Consider the following 27,191-nt stretch of genomic DNA (forward strand, 5'->3'; position numbering starts at 1 on the left):
CAAAAATATCAGCCAAATATGTCAAGAACAAAGGGTCTTTGACACTTGAGCAAAATCATCAGGTCATCCTCAACATATAACCCACCTGCAGTTGCTTCACCAAGGGACTTTTCTTCCTCTGGGGCTTTGTGGGTGTGTATAGTCCAATGCTAAATTGCCCCACATTGGCATAAGGGTTGTCAATAACCCGACCCTTCCTCTTGATTCGCTCAGGTGGCGTAGCAGCAGAAGGACGGGGAATTTCTGTAGGTTCTACAGGTAGATGGGAAGAGTCCTGGAGGATGATCATGGACCGGGCTTTTTTCTGTCTCTCAATGTGTGAGGCCTGCCGCTGAGTGGCCTCATAAGGCAGGTCCAACGAGGAGGGCTTGAAGCTGGAGCGTCCTCCAGGCTCATGGCCCTGACTCTGGGTCCTGGATGGAGGAGGAGGGGGGCAGAAAGCTGGAGGAGGACCAGTGTCTAGGTAATAAGGGGGAGGAGGAGGTGCTGTTTGTGGCGGTGGAGGGATGGGATGGGGTTGAGAGTGGTCTCTGAGGCTGTCCGTCATAGAGGAACTGCGGGGGAATCGGTGCTCACCTGCCAGGGCAGACAGCCGATCCTCCTCAGTGGCACCTGACGAGGGAGGGAAGAGCACTTATCATCTGGTGATGGGGATTAGACTCAGGACACTTTTAAACCAGTCTAGCAGGTCCACAGCTGCTTCATAAGAAATCCACTGTAATTCTTCTATCTGTAAATCTGTTAACTTACATAGTTAATAATGTTTCAGGTGTTTCAAACCTATCTATACATAATTATGTTTGACTCTCTTAACAATTTATTCAACATACATACACTGAAAAGAAAACAGGGAAAAACGTTTAATAATACAGTGAGTATTAATAATGTATGTGTATATCTACTTTTGAAACAGGCTCTATACTTCAACATCTGCTCTGCAATTCAGTTTCTGTGAACATCCAATAAACACATTTGCACATTCAGAACATGTAATGCAATGTATGTACGGATTTGTAACAATGTAAACTGTCAGCACTGGTTACTCTGTCAAGTTTTGACAATGGGAATGGGACCTTTAAGTTTGATTGATGGAGATGCAACTTCAGCCTCAGTACTTTCTGTTTGTTGTACTGCTAATGTCTAAATGCTTTTCTTTGGTGCTACAGTGATCACATTTATAAAAAAGGAATGATGCTTCCTTATCTTTTATTTTTCTACATGTTAAAAAATTACCTATAAGCATACTGTACATAAGATACACTATCATTCACCTTATTTGAAAATTTACAGGATGGGTGATTGTTTTACCAAAAGATTTGGTCCTGGACATCCCCTTAGGTAGTGGTATATGACCTCTCTCCATGCCTGGGTGAAGTCCACCATGTAGAGTCATCCCTTGTCTCTCAAACAGTGACTGCAGCAAAACAAAACACAGAGATTTGAGCTTGTTATGAAAGTCTTTAATGTCTTTAAAGTGTCCATAAAACTACAACACAAATACAGAATTCCAAAAATGGGGCTTTGTAGCGCATACATGCAGTAAATGTGTGTGGTGGTTGCTTGTTGTGTATCTCCAGGTGTTTATTTTAGTACATAATGTGTCAGGTTGAGTTTGTATGTATGCCAACATAGAGGAGCGTAGTGGCATTATGCTGTCTGCCAGTGTGCAGTGTGTAGGTGCACTCACGCTGATTTCTGCTGGTGTTATTCTCCTGCTGGTAGGCCGTTGTTTGACAGTGGCTGCTCTGTAATCTGCCTCTGAGGGTTGAGAACGCAACATAGACTCCTGGGATGCCAACATCTCATCTAGTCTCTCTGTTGAGGAGGAAATGAGCCAGAACTAAATACTGAGACATAAGACCGAGGAAACGTTGTGTCATCATTTCTGACATAGCTAACATAGTAGCGAATTAATTGATTAAAAAGGCATGTCCAAAATGTAGCTGACACTGCAGAGGGATGGCATGCTGTAGGGTATGTTACAAAATTATAGCACTATCTCTATGTTCACTGTGTTTCCTTGATGACCAGTGGGGAGTGTGTGCTTGTTAAGGGAGACAGGCATAGGAAGAAAAAAAATGTGGACAAAGAGAGTTCACATGTTCCAAGTGTTCTGTGCTGCTGTTCTAATCAACACTGCTTAAACTGACATAGCAGTGATAAATCATCTTTATGACATTCAGACAGGTGTCAGTTTCTTGCCACAGACTCACCTCCTCTTCTCCTCCGAGCAGAAGCTTGGTGGGAAAAAGATAGTGTCAGCAGAGGAGGGAAAATGACAAGAACAAGCCAACAAAAGTGACTATTCTAAAAGTTAGAAGACACACCGAGTTTTAATGACAAAGGGAAAGCAGAAATGTGACAGAAAAGAAGGAGGAGAGTGTGGAGTTTGCATGCCAGCTCTCTGGCACTCACCCAGTTCCTCCAGCTCAGCGGTCATGGACTTAGAGCGCAGTGTAAGGGTGGTGCTGGGAGCTCTCTTGGGTGGCGGGGGAGCTGTGGAGAAAAGGCATGGTGTTGAGGATGAACTTGAGGGGGATGAAAATCCTTTAGCTTTGCGGCTCAGTGCCCTCCTGGCATCCCCCAGACGTCGAGCCAATCCTGTCTTCGCTACTTTGATCTGGTCAAATTCAGATGAACTGGACGCCTCACACTTAGCCAGGACCTTGTTCAGGCTACGGTTGGAGCCCAATTTCTTCATGTTGCTGTTTGTGCGATGGCCAATATATTTGTCAGACTGTCTCCAAGACTCTCAGTTTTTTAGTCTTTGTCCTGGAAAAATTTCTGTCTGTTGAGGAGCCCAGAGGCAGTAAATGTACAGCTCAGTCCTCTCTGTAACATCCCTAGTTTTCTGAAACCTCCAATTACACACAGAACAACAGAATTTGCCCACCACAATAGGCAGAATGAGTAAAATGAGCGTGGCGAGGAGAGAGAGAAAGTCGTCCATCTTACTTTTAATATGCTGGCTGTCTGGAATTTAGCAGGTGTGCATCAGACAGAAACGCACAGACACACTGGCTTAGACACACATACATATCCTCCCACATGCAGATACACAGAGAAAACTCCCCGAAGGAGGACATAATGACATGTGGGCTCACAGACGAAGAGATGACAGTAAATTCAACAGTTAAAGAGAATGATATGCTGCAGACTTTATACCCCAAAACTAATGGGAGCCTCACAATCCTACTTTACACACAAGACAACTGGGCTGTTATCATCCCACTCAAAGCAGTGAAACATATCTACCGAATGTTAGCTCAAAATGCATACCGCAGAGTCACAGGTTTTAATAAAAGGCTTTATATTGGTTAGAATAAACACTGTAATCAACAAAATTACAAAATAATCCTGCAATGTATTTAAACACGGCAGGTTTGCGGTTACAATGCAATGCCATGCAGTTGGATGGAAATCATAAAGCCACATACAGCAGCAATCTCTACATGCTACGACAAACCAAGTTTCCTAAGAATACCCCACAGTCCAACTTGATCAGAGCTCACTCTATTCGATCAACCAGCTTACACTCAATGCGCCACTGTAGAGAAATAGATTTCCAAATCCCAGAGATGCCCCAGTGCCTTACTATAGCCTAACTATCCTGCTGTCGTCAGCAGCTGCAGATCTAGTGTACATACGCCATCCATCCTGGGTACAGTCCATATCAAACATCTTCATTTCCTCACCAGTCTGCACATTCTGGTACAGTAGCGGGGAGCAGAGGAGATGGAGGAGGATGCAGAAAGAGAGAGGAACAGAGACAGAGTCAGAGGGAGAGAGAGATGCTTTTGCTGTAATGTAATGCTTAATTCAAACATGCAGTGTAGTCACCATGGCAACGGTGGCAGTAGTGAGGTCTTGCATGGCACAGAGGATGTGCGTTTTTTATGTATGTGTGTTTGCTTACAAGTCTGTGTGTGTCTGTGTGTGTGTGTGTGTGTGTGTGTGTGTGTGTGTGTGTGTGTGTGTGTGTGTGTGTGTGTGTGTGTGTGCGTCTGTACATTTGTGTAAAGGTGCGGCACAATATGCAGAGTAAGTCCCAAAGGAGGGGCAGTGCAGTAGGAGAGGGTGTTCAACACAGCGCAGGATGTAAAAAAGACATTTAGGAGAAGTTTGAAACAGGAGTGAAGAATCCTGTTCACCCTTAGCTCTAAAACACACACACACATACTCCATCTTGTCTACAGCTGCTTGCACTGTTTGTCTGTCTTCACTTGAATCTCTATGCCCATTTTTTCAGCGATTCACAATAGAGGACCCATCCAGAGCTGCAATGATTAATATAGAAATCAAGTAGTTGCCATCTATTAAATCAGTTGCCAACTATCTAAATAACCAATCATTTGGAAATTTGGAAAAAAAGCCAACATTCTCTGATTTCAGCTTTCAGCTTCTCAATTGAGAATATTTTCAGCCATTTCTGATGTCACCTTAGGCTCTGGGGAAAAATGTTTCATTTTTCACAATTTTCTGACATTTTATGTACCAAAGACCCAATGATTAATCAACAAAATAATCTACAGATTAAAATGAAAATAATTATTATTTGCAGCCCTAGACAGACCACTGTCTGTCTGCCAACTGACCTCATTCCCTCCAGCAGCTACTGATATGTCTTTGGTACCACCGACTTAAATACAAGCTGAAATGAGCTCCAATGGAGGTGAAATGGATATGAGCAACTTATTAAAGGTAAAACCTACTCCAAAGAAAAGATATTATCCATACATATTTTCATATGTTTTCCAAATTTCCACCGTTATGGGTTTCAATACACAAATGCTATATATGTTCAAAGCAAATTAAAAAATCCAATTATGTCAATTTAACCTTGATTTATTTATTTTTTCTCAGATTTGTCAGACAATGTTTTCAGACTGACATTAGCAAAATCAAGGACAAATACAACTTAAAATATCTAGAATAATGATGGAAAGTGTCTAACCAAGGACTGGATTTATATTATTTATAGGAGAAAGAAAGACAGCAGAGGTGAGCAGGAGCGACAGACAGAGAGAGACCACAAGGCCTCGAGTAGCAGGATTTAATTGATACAATGCTTTCCCAATGAAACTAGGTCAACTCATTTATCACTGTCTCTGTATCTCAATAATTGCATGCACACACACACACACACACACACACACACACACACACACACACACACACACACACACACACACAAACACACACACTGTAGTGCAACTGCAGTGTACACAGTCCTGAGGTCATAGTGCCAGGACTGTGTGGGAGCTGAGTAATGGTGAGCTGTGGTTGACATGGAAACCACATGAATTTACAGCAGGGAAACGTGGTACAAAAATCACCTTGACAACAGAAACGCTCACATATCTTTTCAAGTTGTGTGTACACAAAAACAACTTACACTACATGTCTCCATCACGTTACAAGTCTAAATGATCCAATATCCTATCCAAGGTGATCATGATCCAATAACTGAGAGAACCTGAGAGAAATTATTTGTGCAGAACACACACGCACACACACACACACACTGCAGTTCACTTAAAGTAGAACACATTTTTAAAAAAGCACATTTTAATTCATTACCTGAGACAGAATTTCTCATTTCACATTATATTAGTGATTATTACATGTGGAATGTAGATATGAATTTAGCAGTGCTTTTTTCACAACCCACCCTCCCATCTTTGTGGTCCTTACCTTTCTTACGAACAACTTCCTCAGACTCAGGTTTGCGTGTGACGGACACCACCTTCATCAGTAGCCTGTTGCCTCCCTGCCGGATCAAAGACACCACCTGCTTATGGCCAACCTTCACGACATTCACCCCGTTTACCTAGAAGAAAACACGCACACACACATCAAACCAGAGTGATACATTTCTACAAATCCTCTTTGTATCCTTCTTTTTTATATACAAATGCACCACTGGACTGTTCAGAATGTGCCATTTTTTGTTCAAGGTTATCACCACTCTGTTCATCAATGACACAAAAACAGATGGAGTGAAATGAAGAGCTGTCCTTAATTACCTCGATGAGGAAGTCTCCTGTCCGAAGGCCAGCCCTCCAGGCCACTCCCTCCACATCCACAGACTCCAGGTACTGCAGGGCAGGGAACGCTGGGGTGGGGGTGAACTCCTCAATGGGCGTCTCAGCTAAGAGGAAACACACCAAGCATATCCGCCCAGAACAGTTAAGTCAAATATATAGTTTGCTTTGATTCATTTTTGCTTTCCCTAGTAAATGAGATTGCCAATGACCACAACAAGATGACAAACAGAAAATGTATTACATGCACCAAAGTCTATTTGGAAAATGCTGCCTGCTCCAATTTAATTTCCTTAAAGGGAATGATGAATTTTTTAAACCTTCGCTTCTAGCGTTATAAAAAATATATAATAAATAGATTTGTACTGTGTTTACTTCTGTTTGTGTATTGAAGATGTCTGAGTGTAGTAGACAGAAACACTGTAAGTGGATGTTCTGTTGTTGCATGCTGCACCTACAGTAAACCACTTTAGTGACAGATATGGCTGCATACAATCACATGTTCACACCTGCACCACTGCATGCATGTCTTGACAAAATATAAAATTGCCACACACACACACACACACACACACACACACACACACACACACACACGTGTTTCTCTGTGACTTATGATTAAAAATATTCATCCCTTCTTCTGATGGGTGTAAGGCTTGAGAGTATAGATTGAATCACCAGCACACTTTGTTAAGTGAGCGTGCTACCACAAACTCCATTTAATCTTGGAGCGAATCCAACTAAATCACTGACACATGAGAGTTCTCCAAGGACCACTAAGTGAACTGCAGTGTTTGTGTGTGTGTGTGTGTGTGTGTGTGTGTGTGTGTGTTTAAGAGTACTGGGGAGTAAAAGACAGAGTGAGTAAAAGAGAGCGGCGTGAGCCAAGATCCATGGTAGTGAGTGATGGAGCAGTAAAGCATACTCAGACTCCCGGCAAGGTGCCTGAGAAGGGTTGCCATGGTAACCAGCCTGAGCAGGGAGCTCGCACGTGTATGAGTAAAATGAATTTGTGGTGATGGAGATGAGTAGAGAGGCAATTTCAGCTAAAATGTGGAAAGGCATGAAGGTGTTTGGGTATAACATTGTGCAAGGATAATGATGGAGGACAGGAAGGATATGAAGGAGGTGGAGGAGAGCAGAGAGGAAGAAAAAACAAGGACAGATAGAGTAAAGATTACAGAAATAAGAGAGGAGGGGAGAGAGAAGTGTGTCTCTACTAAAACTGAACACCATGTGTGAGGAACAGATGGGACAGATAGCTGACAGCTCAGCCAAGGATGACGCCACCATAGGGGCTGCACACACACACACACACACACACACACACACACACACACAGATCCCCGAGATCATCTGAGTACACAAGCTCAGTGTTGACCAAAGCTGTTCGTGCTGTTGACTCACACAGTAACAATACAGACTGAGCCGTACTCTGTGACTCAGATAAAAAAAACTATTTCTCACAGCAAAACTCACAAATATTGCAAAAACAGGGTAGGCAGTGAATGTGAATGTCTTGGCAGTGTTAGTGTGTCTGTGTGTGTGTGTGTGTGTGTGTGTGTGTATGCATCTCACCTTTGGCTCCCCGCAGGACAAAGCCAAACCCTTCGTTTTCTTTCTTCTGTAAAACAGCATTCTTCTCCTCTATGATATAGTCACTATGAAGGAGAGAGCAGAGAGAGAGCAGGTATGAATCCAACACCATCCTCATGACACAAAGCAAGAGGGGCGAGAGGGGCGAGAAGGGAGGGCAGCAGAGTAAAGAGGGTCGGTTGGGGGTGAAAGGGGTGGGGGTTGAGAAGTGGGAGGAGATGGAAGGACACACACACACACATATACACACACACACACACGTACACACACACACACACACACACACACACACACACACACACCTACACACCTGTACTTCCTTTCCTGTTAATAGTATGTTAAGATAGAGGCACACACACACACACACACACACTCTGACACAAACACACACGCACAAACTGAGGTAGAGAGACAGAGAGAATAATAAAAGTGAGAGTGTGTGCAGGCGAGAGAGTCCTCGTGATTGAAGTATCTTTGGGATAAAACGTAAGAGTGAATCAATCTTCTGGCTGATCCTTCAGATGAGACTGCAGTTGAGGAGGGTGTTGAGGGCTTTTGCTAAAGAAACTGACAGAGATGGCTCAGATGCAATATTATCCCCTGACTAATGGCAGAGGGAATAGGAGGAAAAAAAGTAAGTGAGCAGTTCATCACTGCCTGTTTTTTCCTTAGTGTTGAGGGTTAGAGGCTGTTAGTTGGTGTTAACCTGTGCTGCTCTGCACTAATTTTAATGTATCTTTTTTAAGGCACACATTTATGTCAAAAGCCAGTGAGCCAAAACCAAAGGAGTGTTAGTAAAGCAGTCCTAAGTGGCAAAAAGCAAACATCAGCATCTGCTGATCACACAGATTGACAGCTGGTTGTTTGTGCAGAAAATATTCAGACCACCTGTACAGTTAATATTCATTAAGTATGAGTTCTTGGTTCTCTAAAATGAAGATGGCTAAGGATGCAAAAGAGAGGAGGAAGGAAAACTAAAACATATATAATGTGAAATAGATATTAATAAAAGCATACAGGTGGCCTGAATGTGTTGCACCTTAGATGTAGATGTCACAGCATAAACACAATATTTTTAAAACTAAACTTGGTGTACATGAATGTCAAAGCCCCTGTGGCATTACCTGTATCTGCTAATCTTGTCACAGCACACTTTGACTTTGGGAACTGCTGCTGCCAGTTTACAGCCTGAACACTTTCACTACAGCCAAAAGTTTTGTAGAATTGACTGATTTTCTACTTTTTTAGTCTTCCTACCTCACAGCTCAGGCAGATGTAGAGGGTTAGTGTTCAGGTTGCAACTCAGTGGGTGGCTGCAGTCTCCATTAGCTTAGTTACATTTCACTCTCTCAGACTTACCAAGGGAACACAGAGCTCCTGTTGGTGGAGCCAGGAGATCCGTAACAAACCTTTCTGCAGGAGGGAGCCAAAAATAAAAAAAACAAACAAACAAAAAAACACTATCTATCTACTTTTGCACCAATAATTTTGCACAGAAAACCCACTGGTTAAGCATCAGTAAGATGCTTTGTTTCAGCCCGAACCCTTTTATCCACTCTGCTTTCATCTCTGCACTATGCCCCAAAATGCTGTGTACTGCAATATGCTCGTTGTGCTTGTTCAGAATCTGTGGACGCCCACATAGCTCAACAAAGTAAAAACTATGATGTAATAGTCACAATTGAAAATTGTAAATGTTTCCTCAAATAAATATTATTGAAATTTATATCAGTTATTCATTAGACTGCAACTTCATCTTTTCATCTACGACATTATTTAACTTAACTCATCTGGGGACTGGTATTTTCTTTGGACATTGTAGAAAATCGCAGGCTAATGCCTGTAGTAATAGTTATTCTACAGCTCTGCAGCTCTGGTAACAGAAGTGACATTTAATCCAACGAAAACCTGACATTTTATAAAAGGCTGATGAAGCGGGTGCTCACTCAGACTAGCTGTGTCTAAAATGAACACACTCTGGCATTAAAGTGGGAATTTGCATAACATAACAGAACCCAACATAGCTTGCTACTCCACTATGAGCTAACAAATCTGATTTAGGGGAGAGGGGGCACTCTCACTCTTTGCACAATTAGTCTCAGCTTGAAAGTCGCTGTCAAAAAGAAAAGAAAGACTTGAACTGAGAGTCAAAGAAAAAAACATGAACAGCTAGAATAACATATCCTGGTACAAAACCATGCAAGTCATTGCAAACATGTAAGTATATGCTCTACATGTGTATGCACATGCTTGTGCCCACTGTGAATAAAGCCAAAATATAGATAAAAATTGTTATGCAATATTAATTCATTTCACAATTCAAACTGACTGCATCAGCAGCCTGCTGCCTTTAGATGGCAGCAGCTCCACAGAACTCAAACACCTTTTCAAATGTACTTCATCACTACTGTTAAGATAAGGAAACTGTTGACTGTGTGCACAAGTGATATGACCAATATACTTAGTGCACCACAGTATACACTAGTATACATGGCCAACACATTGCAGTGGCAAATCTGTAGGGAAATCCAGGTTATACCTGTATGAGGTGAAGTTGTCATAGGATCCCACAGTGTAGTGTCTGAACAGTCTCTTTGTGCGGTCCTCTCGAGTTTCTGCAAAACAGATGAAATGCCTTTTAATATATATGGATGACCCATTACATAAAATGCTAAATGATGAATACATGTTTTCACATTAGGTTGGAATAGCATATATAAGTCTAAGTCATATATAAGACACGTGAGAAGACAGCATAAAGTGTGGATACATTCAAACACTTACTTAAGGCCTTACACTGACAGAAAGGTGAACTTAAAGTCATCATGAAATTATTCCCACAGTGTCTTGAAAACAAGGTAATCCACATTTGCCAGTGTGTAACGTTCTTTCTGCATTTTGTCACAGAAGTGAGTAAATGAGCTGAATGTAGACATTTCTCAGGAACACACAGCTTAAATTTGACTTGGGAAGGACACAGTTAACATTTGCAGATCAGTTTCAGCTCTTTCAGTGACTTTCTATAAATCCACAAAAATCCCCTAATGTCACAGCTGTTTCCTCCTCAGCGCTTAGCATGTTAGTATAAGAATGACTGCAAAAATTAAATTCAGTTAGCACAGAGAGAAATTAAGCTACCACAGAGAAGTAATTATCATTAATATACTTAATTTATCATAACGTACCAGAGTATAATTGTTCCATGATATTTTTTTGTTTTCAAAACATTAAAATAATTACATAATGCTGCCTAATGTATCCTTTAAAGCATATTAAATATAGTTTTGAGTTCAATTAATATAGTGTGCATGTTTCCTGTCACTATGTGGGTGGATTTATCTTATGGGAGTGTTGATAGAGATCGATGCCCACTCCCCAGTCTAATAATACACACTGCACTCCACTAAACAGTAATCTGCTGACTACACAACCCAAGACCCTTTCAGGCCTCACAGAAACTTAAATGGGCAAAGCTGTGAGAGTAAAGGGGCACCCTGGTGGTGATGTTGATACACATGGCATGTAGCCACAAAACTGGTTTATAACCTTGCTAGCACGACCCCCTGCTTCTCTGCCTGTGTTTCCTGTCACTTTCCACTGTTTTCTATCTAATAAATCAAATACAAACTGTTAGATATATCTTGTGTATGTGTGTATGAGAATGAAAGAGACATGTAAAGAGACAGAAGGAGAGAGATCAAAGTAACTAAGCAGACTTGAAGTGGCTGGCACACTCAGATCCACTTCAGCCTGTCCATCTGACTGTGTGTGAGAGTGACAGACTGTCAGCTGAGAACAACTTCTGATAACTGTTTTGTCATGTCTGTACCATTTCATTTGACCATTTTACCAATCAATCAATCTGACATTTGGTGACACAAAAGGACATAAAAAAGACTTGGTTGTCCACTCCAAATTCATAATGTCATGCTTAACTTTGACACATCATCCACCGCTTCTCCGCCCTCATCAGTCATCTCGTATTCTTCATCCGCCTTTCTATTATAATCTTGTGATTTTCAGTCTCTCTTAATCTTACATTTTCCATTTGTTTCACAATGATTTCAAATGCGTAGCTTTTTCCTTCCCACTACACATACCCTGCTCACAGGAGGGAGGCTGTTTTAATGAAAGCACTGTACAGTACAAAACCTGATGCACAGACCATGCTCTGACTTTTTGATAATGAAGCCAGAGCAAAGCCCTAAGTCAGTTTGGTCAGTGAGTCATTTCCTAATCACTGGCTGTGATGATATATGTTTGAATTTGTGGCACAGCTGAATTGAAAATCTTCCAAAACATTTACCACAGTTAAAAACAACTGTTGGTGATGTAATTACCCTCTCTGGACCTATTTTGTTTGTGAATATATATTATAAGCCATAGGCAGACATGTCACAGCATCACCACAAACAACTTTGACAGTTTTTTGCTATTAAAGATCAATATCAAACATAATGTTTTGATGACAGCCCATCAGGAGAAGAAAGCATGAGATTCAGCTTAAAAAAACAGACAGCAGTTCCTCCAACAACAGCATCATCACTGGCATAATGGACATATGCATTTGTTGGTACTTCTCCCCCTGCACTGATAACACACACCTAAATGAAACACTTCATGCCTGTTCTCTCAAGGTGGGAAAAGTAAGACAGAACAAATGACAAAATCTCCTGGACTTGTAAAGATAAACATGTGAAGTTGTTTATCTCTTTTAGTTTAAGTGAGAAATACTCATCATTTATCCCTGTGGAGATAAATGCCCAGCTCAGGTGGATGAGGGTGTAGCTGAAAACTCCTGCTCAGAGGGAATCTTTCTTTTGGCACCCACGTCCCTGAAGTAGGTTTGACTGCTAAGGTAATGATGTTCGGTCGTTCAATTCCCCATTCCTTCAGTCCATATGTTCACAAGTTCTTGGGCAAGATACTGAACCCCATATTGCTCCCAAAAGCTGCGCCAATTGTGTGTGAATATGTGTGTATGTGTATTACTGTAGATTAGATCTCCTGATAAACAGATTGGCACCTCCCACCTGTGAATGGGAGAATGTTGACATGCAGCATAAAGCACTTTGAGTGGTCGGAAGACTGGAACGGCACTATATGAATGGAGTCCATTTACCGTTTAGTATAAGAATATCAATTTGTAATTACGAATGAAGGTGAGTGGCTACTTTTGTGAGTTATAGGGGGACTAGAGGAGGGGAAGAGAAGTGAGAGGAGAACTGGTTCGTATTTTGTCCGTCTTAAGAGATTACTCAACGTTCAGTCTTTGGAGGAAAGTTGTGGCACTGGTTGTCAGAGGGAAGTTGTGCTGAAAAGAGAGGTGATACCTGGAGAGAAAGTTGTAGATGAGTCAACACCTGTTTTTTCCTGCACATTTAGGGCCCTATCTTGCGGTCGGGGCACAGCATGGCACGCGCAGCGCATGTGTCTTTGTTAGTTTCCCCCGGCTCAGTTGTCATTTACTCGCCCTGCACACACGTTGTCTAAATAGCACATACACTTGCACCAGTCTGTGCGTCTATGGGCATGTTGGTCTCAAAATGAGGTGTGGTCAGGTGCATTGGTGGCGCGTTGCTATTTTGAGGCAGAGAAAAGCGATTGCGCTACCGACCAAAAAACAGGTCTAAAGTCACTGGCGCATATGTTACTGTTATTTAAGGGAGCATTATCAAGAGTCCAATATGCTCCTATATAGGCGGGTATATAGGCACAGACACTGTGCTTGTTACCACACGGACGCCCAGCAGCACACAAACATTCAAAACATTACAAATAAAAGGATCATAATACTACATAATATAACATAATATATCAGATTTAATTAATTGTAAAAAAATGGAGAGTGCCGCTAGATCGTTAAAATGAGGCCCTTAGAGTCAGCCTTTTACACCCCTCATCCACACACTCATTCATCCTCACGCACATCAAAGTCCTCACTTCAAAAAAGAAAAGAAAAAAAGAACCAAAGAAAAATAGAAATAAAAATCAGCTAAAAGCTGGGTAGTTCTGGGAGAAGATGAGTGTGAATGTACACACATTGCATGTGTGTCTGAGTGGCTCTATGGATGTGTATTGTCTATGTGTGTGTGTGTGTGTGTGCACATGCAATACCAGTTTCAGTCTAGGAGTGTGAAATGCAGCTCATTCATCACAAGTGCCATCTATTTTGTACAGTCCAGGAGCATCTAAAGGCAGGGCCCTGATAGCACAGATAACCTCCACTCCACTCTCTCACAAACACACACACACACACACACACACACACACACACACACACACACACACACACAAAATAAACCTGTTGTTTAGGTGAATGCACATTATAACATTTTTAGGTATAATTCAATTAAATTTTACATAGGGTTTTTGCTTTTTTGTGGATTTTTTAAATACGTTAAAATAAATATAAGGCCTGCTTTTGGTGTTTGGACAAATCACTTTTGTGTACAGAAGAAACATCCAGCTCCTCTTCTTCCTCATCATACACATACACACAAAACACTAAAAACAGCTCATCAAGAAATAAATACAAATGGTAAATGGACTTCACTTATATAGCACTTGTTTAGTCTTTTTGACCACTCAGAACACTTTTACACTACATGTCACATTCACCCATTCACACACACATTCATACACTGATGGCATCTTGATGAACGAATTATTCAAGTCAAAAATCTTTACTGATGTACATTGTATAATTTGTTGAGAACAAAATTACGTAACAATGGTCAATGAACACCAAAATCATCAAACCACTGAGGGATGGACAATATTGTACATTTGCAAGATATGTAAAAAAAACAGAAGAAAAGAAATAACAAAGTATAAGAGCAAAACAATAAGAGAGAGTAAGAAAGAGAGGGCAGGAGGGAAGGAGATCATTTCCCTCTGTGAACAGTACTGTATGAGTGATGATTGACTGTGAGTGCATATTAAGAGGTGGCATCAAAATGTGGTTTAATAAGAGAGATCTGGAAAGAATGGCATTTTCATTAGGCTAACAATGTGTAGCACGTACAATGTAGAATATAAACATTTGGTGAAAGTGAAAGTTTTATTTTGAGCAGTTTTCTGAAGGATGGATATAGATAAATACAAAAGATATAAGATACACATCCAAGCTACTGTGGTAGCTACCATGGCTAAACAGGCAAAGGAGGAGAAATTCGCGGCGTTGTCATGTCAACACCTTTCCACCAAAAGTCACCAATGAGGTGGATGATCTCAACCTGGTATCCATAGGTCGTAAAAGTATGTGTGTGTGTGTGTGTGTGTGTGTGCTCCTGTTGCTGCTCCAACAGTGTGTGTATGATTGGTTAATTACCTCCTGATGAGCAGGTTGGCACCCTGCCATACGTGTGTGAATGGGTGAATGAGACATAGCGTAAAAGCACTCCGAGTGGTCATAACGACTAGAAAAGCGCTATATAAGTACAGACCATTTACAATTTCCATTTATCCGTGTGTGTGGGATTGTGTCTGAGGTAAGATGATGTTTAAGCCATCATAGAATGAATGCTGATGTATGTATGACATATCAGTTAACCTTTTAAAATAAAAGTTAGGATTCTTTTAACAGCATCTGAAACTTTCATTAATATAGTTCCCTACTAAAAAATCAATCAATGGGAAATTAACAATTATTTTATACTGTCTTTATTGACCTTGTGTTGTGAGCAGGTATAAACATATTTTGGTCGGTAAAATTTCACACCTTACTTGCCATTGGCAGGTAGGTTAAAAAGTTAATTTTATACCATACCTTGTGATCATGTATGTTGGAGTTTCATGGCAAAACATCAAAATTCGAAGTCTGACACTCAGAGTGTCAGACTTCCTGTTGGATGGACAGTATGGTCCCTTGTGAGTCTGGACATGATACATTTTCAAGAAATAAAGGTGTCATTTAAATGTGTCCTTTAAGTGAAAGTAAGCGTGTCTTAAACTGCTGTAAAAAAAAAAAAAAAGGTTGAAATGTTCATCTTTTTCACCAGTTCTGACATGCATGTTTAGGCTGGGTTCGTTTTGGAAGAAAAGAATGCAGAGCTTTTCCTACAGATACAATAGCATACAATAACTCGTTCTATAGAGCAGCGTCTAAATCATTAAGGTCATCTGCTGTCCCGTCTCGATCTCGTGAACCCAATATCGTGTCTCGTCTCGTGAACTGAGTGTATCGTCACACCCCTAATGATGACTGTCGTGAATTTCTGTCTGGTACAGCCTTGCAAGCAGGGACAGTATTCTGTGCCTCAACTGAATAATCCTATAAAGTGTTTCACTGGTCAGCGGTGCTATTCAACATACTCAGTCTCCTGCACTATCAACTGTGAGAGGGTTTTACTGCATCACGTTGGTTTTTTTTGTTAACAATTTTTTATTCATTTTTCATGTCAACATACAGCAAAAAATTAAAATAAAAAAACCCAACAAAAACAAAATAAATCCAAAATCAGCGACAAAAAAGAGAGCACACACACACAAAAAGAAGAAACAAAATATATATACACACACATATACCGTCACACGTACATATACACACGCAGACACACACGTTTATACATATAAGCATACATACAAAAAAACAACAACAAACAAACAAACAAAACGAAAAGAAAGGTGCCATACACGTTCTAACATCTAAGAGTCAACCCCACAACCCCCCCCCACCCCAAATCAAACACATTCACACACTGCATCATGTTGTTGATGATTTTGACCTGCCAGAACTGTACCAACCATGCTGTATGAAACAAGTCTGTGAACGCACAATGACGTCATCTTACAACAATGAAATAATCGACTTACAGCTTCAGCAAAACCTGCTCTCTACTTCTTAATAGGTACCTCATAGTTCTGCTATCAGACACAACAACCTACAGAAATACTAAATTCATGTAATCCAAGAAAAATCATCACACAGTTTGATTGAAAGGTTTTGGTTCAATGTGTTAAGAGCGATAACTCATTCAGAAAGATGTGAGAATAAGGTGTTTGTCCATTCTCGCTGGTGATAACTGTGAACGCAGTCTGTTATAGCCGAGACTAAAGCATGTTTAACACACTGTACTATATAACTATATGTCATGCTGTATTATTGCAGCTTTTTATAACACTTTTAAACTCACTTCATCTGTAGTTCTGCTATAGTCTTTATCCTATGACGGTCTTTAGTCATAGTGAACAGACTGTAACACCTTCAGTGTCCTTGTCTGAAGGACACAAACACACACACACACACACACACACACACACACACACACACACACACACACACACACACACACACACACACACACACACACACACACACACACACACACACACACACACACACACACACACACACACAGTGTATTTGAACCCTGCTGAATGAGAATTAACCTATGCTGTTTTACCACTGATAAGAGCTGCAGACAAACATGCACACACTTTCACACAAACACACACACTTATCAAGTGAGCCTCATTGACTTTTTAATTCTTTCCTTCCACACCCCCACTCATCCTTTTTTTGTCCTTCTCTCCTTCTCCTTCTGCCTCCTCATTCATGTTGTGCATGTTAACCTCCTAAACCAGGTGGACAGAAGACTAAACAGCGGGTATAGTGAATACTAAAACACTGTTTACACTAATGAGAACTATGTTGGACTCTCTCGTGTAACAACTTCTTGAGAAACCAGACATTCTTTCACTTTTGTGTTGCCACACAATGTGCCTGTCGTTCCTCAAGTCCAACCTGGAGTCACTGGACCATGCAGGTGGATACCAGCCTAGACAACTTGCAAACAGCAAGGAGGACAGAGAGATGTCATCTTCCTGTGTCTATTCCTGATTTCCTATTCAGAATGCAAAACGACTCTTGAAAAAGACTTAAAATAAGACTTTTTTCATTCCTGGTTAAAATTAGTCATACTCACAATAGGACAGGATGATAGAGGGGACACCAATGGGGAAAAAGTCAGTGCAAAAGAAAGACTAAAAGCAGGCTCAGTTTAATCTTTGTCAGTCCTGTACATTTGGGGAATTATCATAAACCATGCACAGCTGCAGGATAATTCAACATCAAAGGTGACAAAACTTAATTCTATGAGCACACACCTTTGAAATGGGAATGATATGCAATGGGACGTTTTCTGTGTACACAGGCATAATAAGGAAAATGTGGGGCAGCAAGATCAACTGAGACAGAGGGGGCGTCAGGAAAAAAAAGGCAAAGATGAGGAGGAAAAACAAAGAGTCTGCCACCATTGTGCAGCTTTGGTTATGTTCAGTAGACTAAATTTAGTTGGGGAAGGTTTAGGGAAGATTGTCATTATTAAAACCAAGCCAGAAAAGTAAACTGGAGTCTCAAATTGGAGTATTTTACATTAGGCAAAGAGGTTTTGTAGAGGGACATTGGTATGCTCGTTAGTCCATAATGAAATATGTTGTTTTACTGCCCAATGCTACCATTTTTCTGGTAAGGACAGTCTCAACCTGCAAGTCAGCTGATTTGATTTCCATTGTGGTGAATCTAACATAGACCATGACCCACTTTCTACTTCCATGGAAGCAAATAAAAGAGAAACAGACAGGGAGCGAGGGAGGGCAGAGATTGTTTCTGGATAAAAATTCAATGTCCTCTTTTTAGTATGAGCCGTCACAGTTTAACAGGCGCTTTGATCAAAGTACAGACAGAGACAATGACACTGCAAGTATCGGCGGTCCGTTACGAACACAGGCTTTTAATAAAATAGAGTGGGAGGTGAGATCTAGTAATGCCAGTCCTAAAAGAAAAGAGTTCATCAAAGCTATCAAGTGTGAGAGCTGGACAACATTAAAATGCTGGTTCTGCCCTCTCTTGCGGATGTTATTAAGCGAAAATGAAGGTCACTTTAATAATGGTATTTATTTGATAATCATGAAATATCCAGTACAGAGACATACCAGTCTCAAGTATAAAAATGATAAAGAATAAAACAAAAGATCTGTGGCGGGGTGGGTCAGAGATGCAGAGGAGGCAAAGCGTAGTAAGAACAAGGTGAATGTGTACAAATGATAAAACATTGGATTACTATCCAAGTAGAAATTAAGCTTTAATAAGTCCTTTGTTGGAAAATATTTGAAAAGGTATCATATACACTCTACAAATGACTACAAATTTGTAATAGTGCTTATCCTCCTTTTGGTGTGGTGTGTTTGTACGCTAGCAGTCAGACACTACTCTTCAGTCTTTACTATATCCTCCCTCATGCTGAGTCATATTGCTAAATACAAGATACATTTACCAAAATATCATTTTAACATTACATGCAGTATGATTATATGCGAGACATCAGTTTCCCCTCTATAGTGCTCAGTGTGCTGACGTCTGAGAGTACAGAGAGTACAGAGAGTCGTGGACAGGGAGTACAGTACTTACCCCAGTACAGGTCATGACATCTGGAGTTTGGAAGCTCAGCTTTCACAACTGTTACCACCCCGTCTATCCTGCTACAGAGGACAGGCAGATCTGACACCATGACTGGACAACAGTCCATTTTTTCCAACCAAACTATATCTTTACAACTCCCTTTGTAAGACTTGGACGCAGAGGTCAGCCTTCCAGCGGGCCATTGGTCCGTCTCTCAGATTGACACAGTTAGAAGAGCTGGATCAGGCCTCCCTCTCATCCTTTCTTGGAGGTGGTTAAAAGCCCCCCGAAACAACCATTTTGTGCAGATGGCTATTGGAAATCCCTTGATGCCATATTCCCATTGAAGTACTCCCAATTTCCTTTTTGTGAGAGTGAAATAAGACTTCCTGGATGAATAGCACTGAAAACCTTGTGTCAGTGTCTCTGGCCTTAATGTCCCATTCAGATTCAGCCTCCAGCTAACAGCTCCGGTATATATTTCACATCTGTGCTTCTACACTGTCTTGCTTTCTCCTCCTCCTCTCCCTCAGAATTGGTTGGTTTGCTGCAGAGACTTCAGAGAGTGTGTTGTTGCTGTGTAAGTGTCAGACAGAGACCAACGCCTATAAATACCTCCGCTTTGTCAAAGTGGAGGAAGCCTTGAATAATTCAGTCAAATTCAGTCAACAAGAAGCAACTACTGTACAAATTCTTCAAACACTGTGACGGCTCATCATAAAATGCCTTTCAGTCAAGGTCAAGACAAGCAGGGATCCACTCCTACACTCAGCAGAGGTGTTCTGCACAGGAACAAATGTTCTTGTTCTTTAATGGGGAATCCTCAAGCTGAACTGTGTGTACTGAATCATCAATGTCACTGATCGAATCAGTAGCGTTATACATTTGAGCTTCATTTATTTAAACAGTATGTTAGTATGTGCATTGTGGTGGTTGTAGTAGTTCAAATCATATACTATGTTCACAATGTGTCCTGATTAAAAAAAAAAAAAAAAACTCCCTTTATGCAGCCCCTCAGTTCACCTTCTATCTGAAACACGCTGTTTTAGCTCCCATCTCTTTAAGGGCCCCTCCAGATGAGCCCACTCAGTTCTGATGGGTTACTGGGGCTTTCCACCAGGTCCGTCAGGGGCACGGAACGGATGCTCCATGGTTTAGCTCCGTCTTCCGGTGTCAACTCACACCGGGAGCGTTACAGCAGCGGAGCTCTGCAGAGAAATCTGCCTTTTAAAATGAAGTTGCACTGTTAATACAGTAATTACGGCAGCCCAATCAAATCCGAATGAGTGCCTTTAGGCTACCATAATTACTGTAGTAGCAGCACAACTAAACGGCCCGATTTTGTTAACTTGCTCAAATTTAGTTGAGTTTCTTTGATTTTTTTGCGTGCGTCATGTGTCAGTAGCTACGTAGCTAGATGGTGTCTTTATTTGTCTGTTTTATTCAGGTTTGTTGCTGAAATGCGATCAGGAGGCTGCACGGGTTGTTTTATTTTGAAAGACGGAAGTTTTATTATGCCGATTCTGTGTCTGACTTCCTGTCTAGTGCAATCTGCTCTGTTGAGCTTGTCGTGAGTTAGAAACGGCTCTGTCAAAAATAGAAATGCTGCCTATTGATAGCGCTGCTGGGACGTTGCTGAGACGCTGCTGAGACGCTCCCGGTGGAAACACTCTCATTGATTATAGTGGTACAGCTTCGGTGACCGCGGCGCAGCTGTAACGCGCCGCTGACGGACCCGGTGGAAATTGGGCTTATGCATCATGGCTAACTTCCAGCAGCTCAGGAGGCCATGAAAACCATTGATGTATAATACGGTCTGGATACAGCGCTGCCACTCAGCCTTGCTGCCAATTTGAAGCATATCCAGAAGCTAGAAACTTCTTCTCTTTCGGCAAGTGAGCAATTTCCATTTGACTGCTTAGGTGCCATTTTTGAGTCCAGTATCCAGTATCTTAATACACCCATGACATAAACAAATAGTAGATTTCACTTCTTCTCATTCTTTCAACAATAACTACAGAATGGATGGCCATTTGTGGGCATGCATGAACAATGAAGTGTTCGGAGCATGCTTAAGTTTGGAGTTTTTTTACTTGAGGGAGCATTGCTACATATGTTCAGGCAGAAAAAATAAACATGGTAGTGCCCACAATGTCCACAGAAGTATATAATGAGCAGCATCCAGTACATGCAGTGTGCAAAGCATATTTTTTATGTGTCTGGAGTGCAGTAACATGATGGCATTATGAGCAGTGGTAGGATCGCTTACTGAGCTGCATTTTGAATGTGTATTAGAAAAATGAGTGCTTGGCTGAAAAACAAAAGAACTATATAGTCAGTGAAAAAAATATTCACATAAAAAAAGGATTTGTAATTTTCACCTTCCAGCTGTACAGGAGATTTGGGGAGTGATGGAAGAGAGAGAGAAAAAGAGGGGTGCCCTACTCTAAAGGTAGACGTGTGATAATTCTTGCTCAGTCAGAGGGATGCTTTACAGCTCTGCCAGGTAAGCTTCAGTGTGTGCATATGTATGTGTGTGTGTGGTCACATTTTTTTAGATGTGACAAAACACCACAGTGAACGACAGCAGTTGTCAAGTCATGGTTGGGGACAGAGTTTATGTAAACAAAACAGTTCAACTACAGAATCCTCGTATGAACAACTTCTACAGGTGAATACAGTGTGTAAGAGCAGCCATGACACTGTGAAATAGACTTGACTTTCAGAGAGAAATGCAGTAACCAGACCATGCGTTTGTGTATTTGTGTGTGTGTGTGTGTGTGTGTGTATTTGTATGCGACCTGCTGTCATCCACTGCGGCCCCTGTCAAATTTGATATGTCTCTGCTCCACTGTGAGACCTGCTTCAGCCTTGATTCATTGTTCAAATTGCACTGCCATCTATTATGATTTGATATGGATCTGTCCTCCAGAGACTGAGATGACTCAACACACTCGACTGACTTCTGATGAAAACTACAGATAGTGACCATCATTCTGCTTCAAACAAACAAACAACACCCACACACTCTCACACCTTGGAATATGTCACTGTAGGACACTTCATGTGGATTTTCTTTACAGGGTTAAACAGCAGGCCTCCTCTTGAACTGCCAGTCAATATCACTGACTCAGCTTCTTCCAACCTGTGGTTTACACTCTCTCTCTCGTTCTAATAAAATGGATTAGTTGGCTATGCTAATCTACTGCTGACTCCACACAGACTAGAGACAGTAGCTGAAGTGTTTTGCTATGTGCATAAGCATACATGTGTAAAAAAAAAAAAAAAAAAAAAGGAAAAGTGCCTATCCATTTGTATGCACATGCACATACAGTGGTCTGTGGTGTCAGCATTTACATACTAGCTTTGCATTTTATAGATCATCACTACAGACTTTCTGACTCAACTCAAAATCTACATGATTTGCAAGCTGGGGATGTATGGACAAATGTATGGCACCATAAGGGAACTAACCTGAGAATAGTTTGTCACTGAAAGGTAAATGCTTTTCTGTTATTTTTATGAGCTTGCATCGTTCAACCTTTGAGAACACTAAAACTACAAACTGAATAAGTCTGAACAAAAAGAACAAAAATGTAGAACAAATGTAATAAATCACAGCAAAATATCGACAAGATGACCGTGGGAGCACACAAGGCTTGATGAGGGATGAGGACACACTGAAGGATCAAAGCAATATTTTTTTTTTTTTTTTTGGAGCAGAGCAATTTAAAAGAAGTATTTTTCATATCTGTCAGATTAGGATTCTGGTATGAAATTTCTATGGAGCAGCTTAAGTTTTTTCTATTTTGTTGCGATCACAGATTTGGCCTTTAGCTTTCTAGTATTGTGTGAGACTGCTCTAGATCAGGAAAACACATAATACACACAAAAACAGATGTATTCAACAAAAATATGTCACTACAAAAATATTTCTTGAAAAATAATGAAATGCTTTTATTACATACATTCAACCTGGTAAGTAGACGTTTCCTCTTGAATGCATTCAAATTCTTACCGTCATCTGTTGAAGTGCCACTGAGCATTTTTCTTAAAGGTATAAAATAACAGGGGAAACATAAAAGTGATTTTCTATCTCTTCCTCAACAAGCAGAGGGAAAAGGTGTGATAAGAAAGAAGCTGGTTTGTCTTTGGTGTGACCGGCCTTGTTCACATACAAAGACATTCATATTCATGGTGTTAATGTGACAGCCTATGTGTGAATGGTGAAGACTGGACCCATCCTTAGACTGCTGATAATGTGACGAACTGGGGGGAAAAGCAGAGGGAAGAGGTACAGAAGCAAAGGTATAACGATAAGAGAGCACATAAAGAACAATAAAAGGATATTGGAACGAGAGAAGCTGATGGAAAAGAGAAGAGAGAGTTGTTGCCAAGTTCTTGTTAAATGAGGGCAAACACTTTGTTAGCAGATTAACGCATAGCTTAAATTTACCCCCTAACAAAAAACTCTGACCTGAAGGCATTTTGTATGCAATGTAGATACCTACCTGTGATATAATGCTTTTCCAGAAAGACAGATTTAAAATCCATGCAAAAGAAGATTGAGTGATTTCTTTTGAAACACATTACACATTTTTTTACCATTTCTATGTTCAGGATGTTTTGGGCAGGCCTGAAATGGTGTTTTGATGATGTTAAAGGGTTACTAGCATCTATCCCACTATATAAACATATGAGCACATGTACTCACAGTATCTGAGTATATATATGTATTATTTTAACACTGGGTAATTTTACAAACTTTCGTTGGAGACAACTGGGATTCACTGCGGGTAGTCAGCCATTATTGCTGAATGGGGCTGTTTTCAGTCAATGTTAGCACTCAAATCAGTTATTTTAAAGCCAGCTGAAGCATCTGTGGACAGGTGGAGCCACCAGCAGCTTCAGCTTCAGCAGCAGTTTTTGGGGTAGACTCAACAGATACTGCACCAGCAGTGGCTCCCACTGGCTGCCACTGCCGGTGCCTGTGTAGCTGGGAGGTATCCGACCAGAGGGAGAGCATTTGCTGGGCAGCAGCAGGAAAACGCAATCGCTCCAAGGGTGACGGCCAGCTGCCAAGCATTTTTGAGTGCAAGTGCATTGAAAAAAAACTAACAATGATTGGTGAGGGATTGCTTGTTAACTAGTCTTTTAAGTTGCATTTTTAATCAAATAAGTACATTTACCTACAATATATGTGCCGAATTGAACAGTGGCTCCTGATGTTACTTTTTTTTAAAAATATCATCCATGTTGCTTGCCTTGAACCTATAAACAAGGTATATTTTTCCACAAGAGTTTGGTATAAGTGTAATTAACTCAGAGGCTGTAGGTGGGCTGTACTTTCACTGACTTCAGCGGAACCACCCCAGCATTTCACCATGGACTCTATCCTGATGCTCTAAGAGCGTTCATCTATTTAACAAATGTAATTAAATATTGAGTTAATCTCTCTGTATTTCCTCAAGCCTTCGTATTTATGTCTTAGCTGTGTAGTATGCTGTCACATGTACAGATAACACATGACACGTCTTCCCATTGGATTTACCTTTTGTCTGGCACAGAACAGGATGGCTTTCTAATTATGCAGGGAAGCTGCTCTGAATGTAGTCATTTACTGTATGCTTTATGATGGTCTTTGGGATTGGGCTGTTGAAATATAGATGTTTAAAAGCATAATATGGGAAGTCATTAATTTTCATCACATACTTTGTGGGGGATTATGAAATAAAAATCACTACAACGGCTCAGATGATGACTGAAATCCATCATGGTGGCAGCAATAACTACTGACCTTGCATCTCGGACATTAATATAGAACCACCAAGCTACAAAAGGCACAAACAGACCCTACATTGTTGGACAAACTATGCTAATATGTCCATTGTTTTGAACAGATGACTACCAGTGTGATCCCTCAGAAGCCCATTGCATCATCTCTCTCTCCCTCCTTAACTCTCTCTTCCACCCTACCCACTAACTTGCTCTGCCCATGTCAGTCTCAGCTGCCGCAGCAACGCTGATGTTTAAGCATTCTAGGGGAGTGCAGACACACTCCAAAACTTCTTAATGGGCAGGCTAAAAATAGCTCAGGCTGGATCTGACTGGGCTGATTCATGCGGCTGTGAGTCATTCAACTGTGCCGCGGTGTGAAGAGAGCAAAGGAATGGAGAAAGAGAGGAGAAATAAAAGTAAAAGTAATAAAAGTTGCATGCTTGTTAAGATATCAAACCATTGAGAAAATCAAGCATTGCTTATTCCATCACAGGGGAAAATGTGCATTGTTATGCTGGGTGTGTGTGCACGCACGTGTGTGTATAGAGGTCTTTAAGGACATCCAAGGCTACAGGGTACCCTACGTAAAGCTAAAGCTAATATCATGGAAATTATGACTGATGAAAATGCAACACTTATTCATTTACCGTTTGGCAGAATTTGTCTATTTGTCAGATGGGGGGCAGGGTCTTTGGGTTGAAGGGCTGTAAGATCCCAACAGATTGTAGCCAACAAATTAACAGTACTATTGCTGAAAATGAATGGCCCCAGGCAATTTGGAAACATCATTAGAAAGGGAAGAGCAGTTCATACTCACATCATTATCCCCTCCATTACCGCGGGTAAATATCTACTATTAACCCCCTCATACAGGCCAGCAGCATGTGCACTGTATGTGTGGATGTTAAGAGGATGTGTGAAGATATTTAGGCATATTCTACAGATTTAGCAACTGTTCAGTTTTTTAGAGGTTATGCTCGAGTCTCAGTGCAATGCTTTTTTAAAATTTTATAATGACACATAGTGCACACCAAACACAAACACTTATCATTTGCCCATAGCCAGCAGCATTTCACCACTGCATCACTCATTGTATTCTCAATCAATAGTTTTTGCTTTTCACCCTTATTTTCTCCATCCCTCTTTCCTATTTTATCTTTTTTTCCCCTTTGACTTTTACACTTTGGCTTTCTCCTTTTTCCCTTTCTGTCTCTTCAAGCACTGGTCGAAGATGAACTGTTGGCTGCAGGTAGCACTGGTCATGCTGAGAGAGAGCAGCAGTGTGGTAACAGATAACAGCCAAGGGACTCAGTGATGGTTTTAACCATGGGTCTTTCCAACAGTCAACTGCTACCTTTCCTTTTCTCTCTCACCGTCTGTCTCTCTATTGCTTACTATAACTGCCTTTTGCTATTCCCATGCCCTCCTCCCAAACTGAAACCGCTTTTTTCATAATTTAATTATTTTTTTGTCCTTCCGGTCTCCATCATTGCTCTTTCAAACCTGGCAGAGAGGAGAGAAAAAGAGATGGAGGCAGAGATAGATAAAGAGGGATAGCACTTTCAGAGTTATGACTCATATGGGTGATGTACAGTGGTTGGGCAAAGAGAGAGAGAGGGAGAGAAGGGGAGAGAGAGTGGGGGAGGGAGAGAGAGTAAGGTGGAGAAAGAGAGAGAAAGGTGGAGAAAGAGAGTAGCTGTAGTATTTGGGTTACTTAATTATAGACAGGGCCATCTTTCCTGCTTCACTAGCCTGAGACATATTGCCCTAACTGTCAGCGACGCCTCAATGGTTGCCTTCAGATAAACAACGCTGTGTGTATTTTAGTGTATGCCAGTGTGTGTTACTGTGTTATCCTGTGTTATCCTGCTGTTGTATTGCTGTTGATGAATCTATGGATGAGGTAGTAATGCATCTCTTTCCAAATTTCTTTTCATAGACTCATGGTCATACAAAGAGTAATTTTTGGTTACACAAAATATGTAGTAAATGTTTAACAGCTTTTGTGATGATTACGTGTTGGAAAACTATTTTGGGGGGGCCAGTGTTTATCACACAGTACTGTACTTCCGAGTGTGGCCATTACATGAAATGTGCTGTTCCAAGGGGTGAATCTGTGGGTGTATTCAAATCAAATTCATTGTTTCATTCAAAGATTTGATTTGATGGTTTGGTACTTCAGCCTTCATATTAACAGTCAAAATAAATGCATGCTGTTAATTAAAAACTAAGAACAAGCATCCCAGTTTAATATCAAACAGAAACAATGACAAACTGTTTCAGAGAGGAAGGACAGGGAAGGCAGAAGATTTTTAATCCCTGAGAAATTGGTATCTGAAGGTTCTGAGTTTTTCAGGATTTATGAGTGA

General features: G+C 40.9%; 1 protein-coding gene across 7 annotated transcripts in view; it reads right to left on the reverse strand.

Moving 5' to 3' along the window:
* shank3a (SH3 and multiple ankyrin repeat domains 3a) overlaps window positions 1–27,191 on the reverse strand; it is a 206,606-nt gene that overhangs the window by 11,706 nt on the left and 167,709 nt on the right. For all 7 annotated transcript variants that reach the window (XR_008321421.1, XR_008321422.1, XR_008321423.1 and 4 more), the window contains 8 exons: window positions 10,180–10,255; window positions 7,623–7,705; window positions 6,027–6,151; window positions 5,695–5,830; window positions 2,416–2,496; window positions 1,688–1,815; window positions 1,309–1,414; window positions 86–612 (listed from right to left, as the gene is read on the reverse strand). Coding sequence is in view for 4 of the 7 variants with exons in the window: in XM_053319406.1 (XP_053175381.1) it covers window positions 86–612; window positions 1,309–1,414; window positions 1,688–1,815; window positions 2,416–2,496; window positions 5,695–5,830; window positions 6,027–6,151; window positions 7,623–7,705; window positions 10,180–10,255 (1,262 nt within the window). In the remaining 3 variants the exon portion in view is untranslated. The remainder of the gene's footprint in view (window positions 1–85; window positions 613–1,308; window positions 1,415–1,687; window positions 1,816–2,415; window positions 2,497–5,694; window positions 5,831–6,026; window positions 6,152–7,622; window positions 7,706–10,179; window positions 10,256–27,191) is intronic.

Source organism: Scomber japonicus, chromosome 5 (genome assembly GCF_027409825.1).
Source record: "Scomber japonicus isolate fScoJap1 chromosome 5, fScoJap1.pri, whole genome shotgun sequence".
Taxonomy (NCBI): domain Eukaryota; kingdom Metazoa; phylum Chordata; class Actinopteri; order Scombriformes; family Scombridae; genus Scomber; species Scomber japonicus.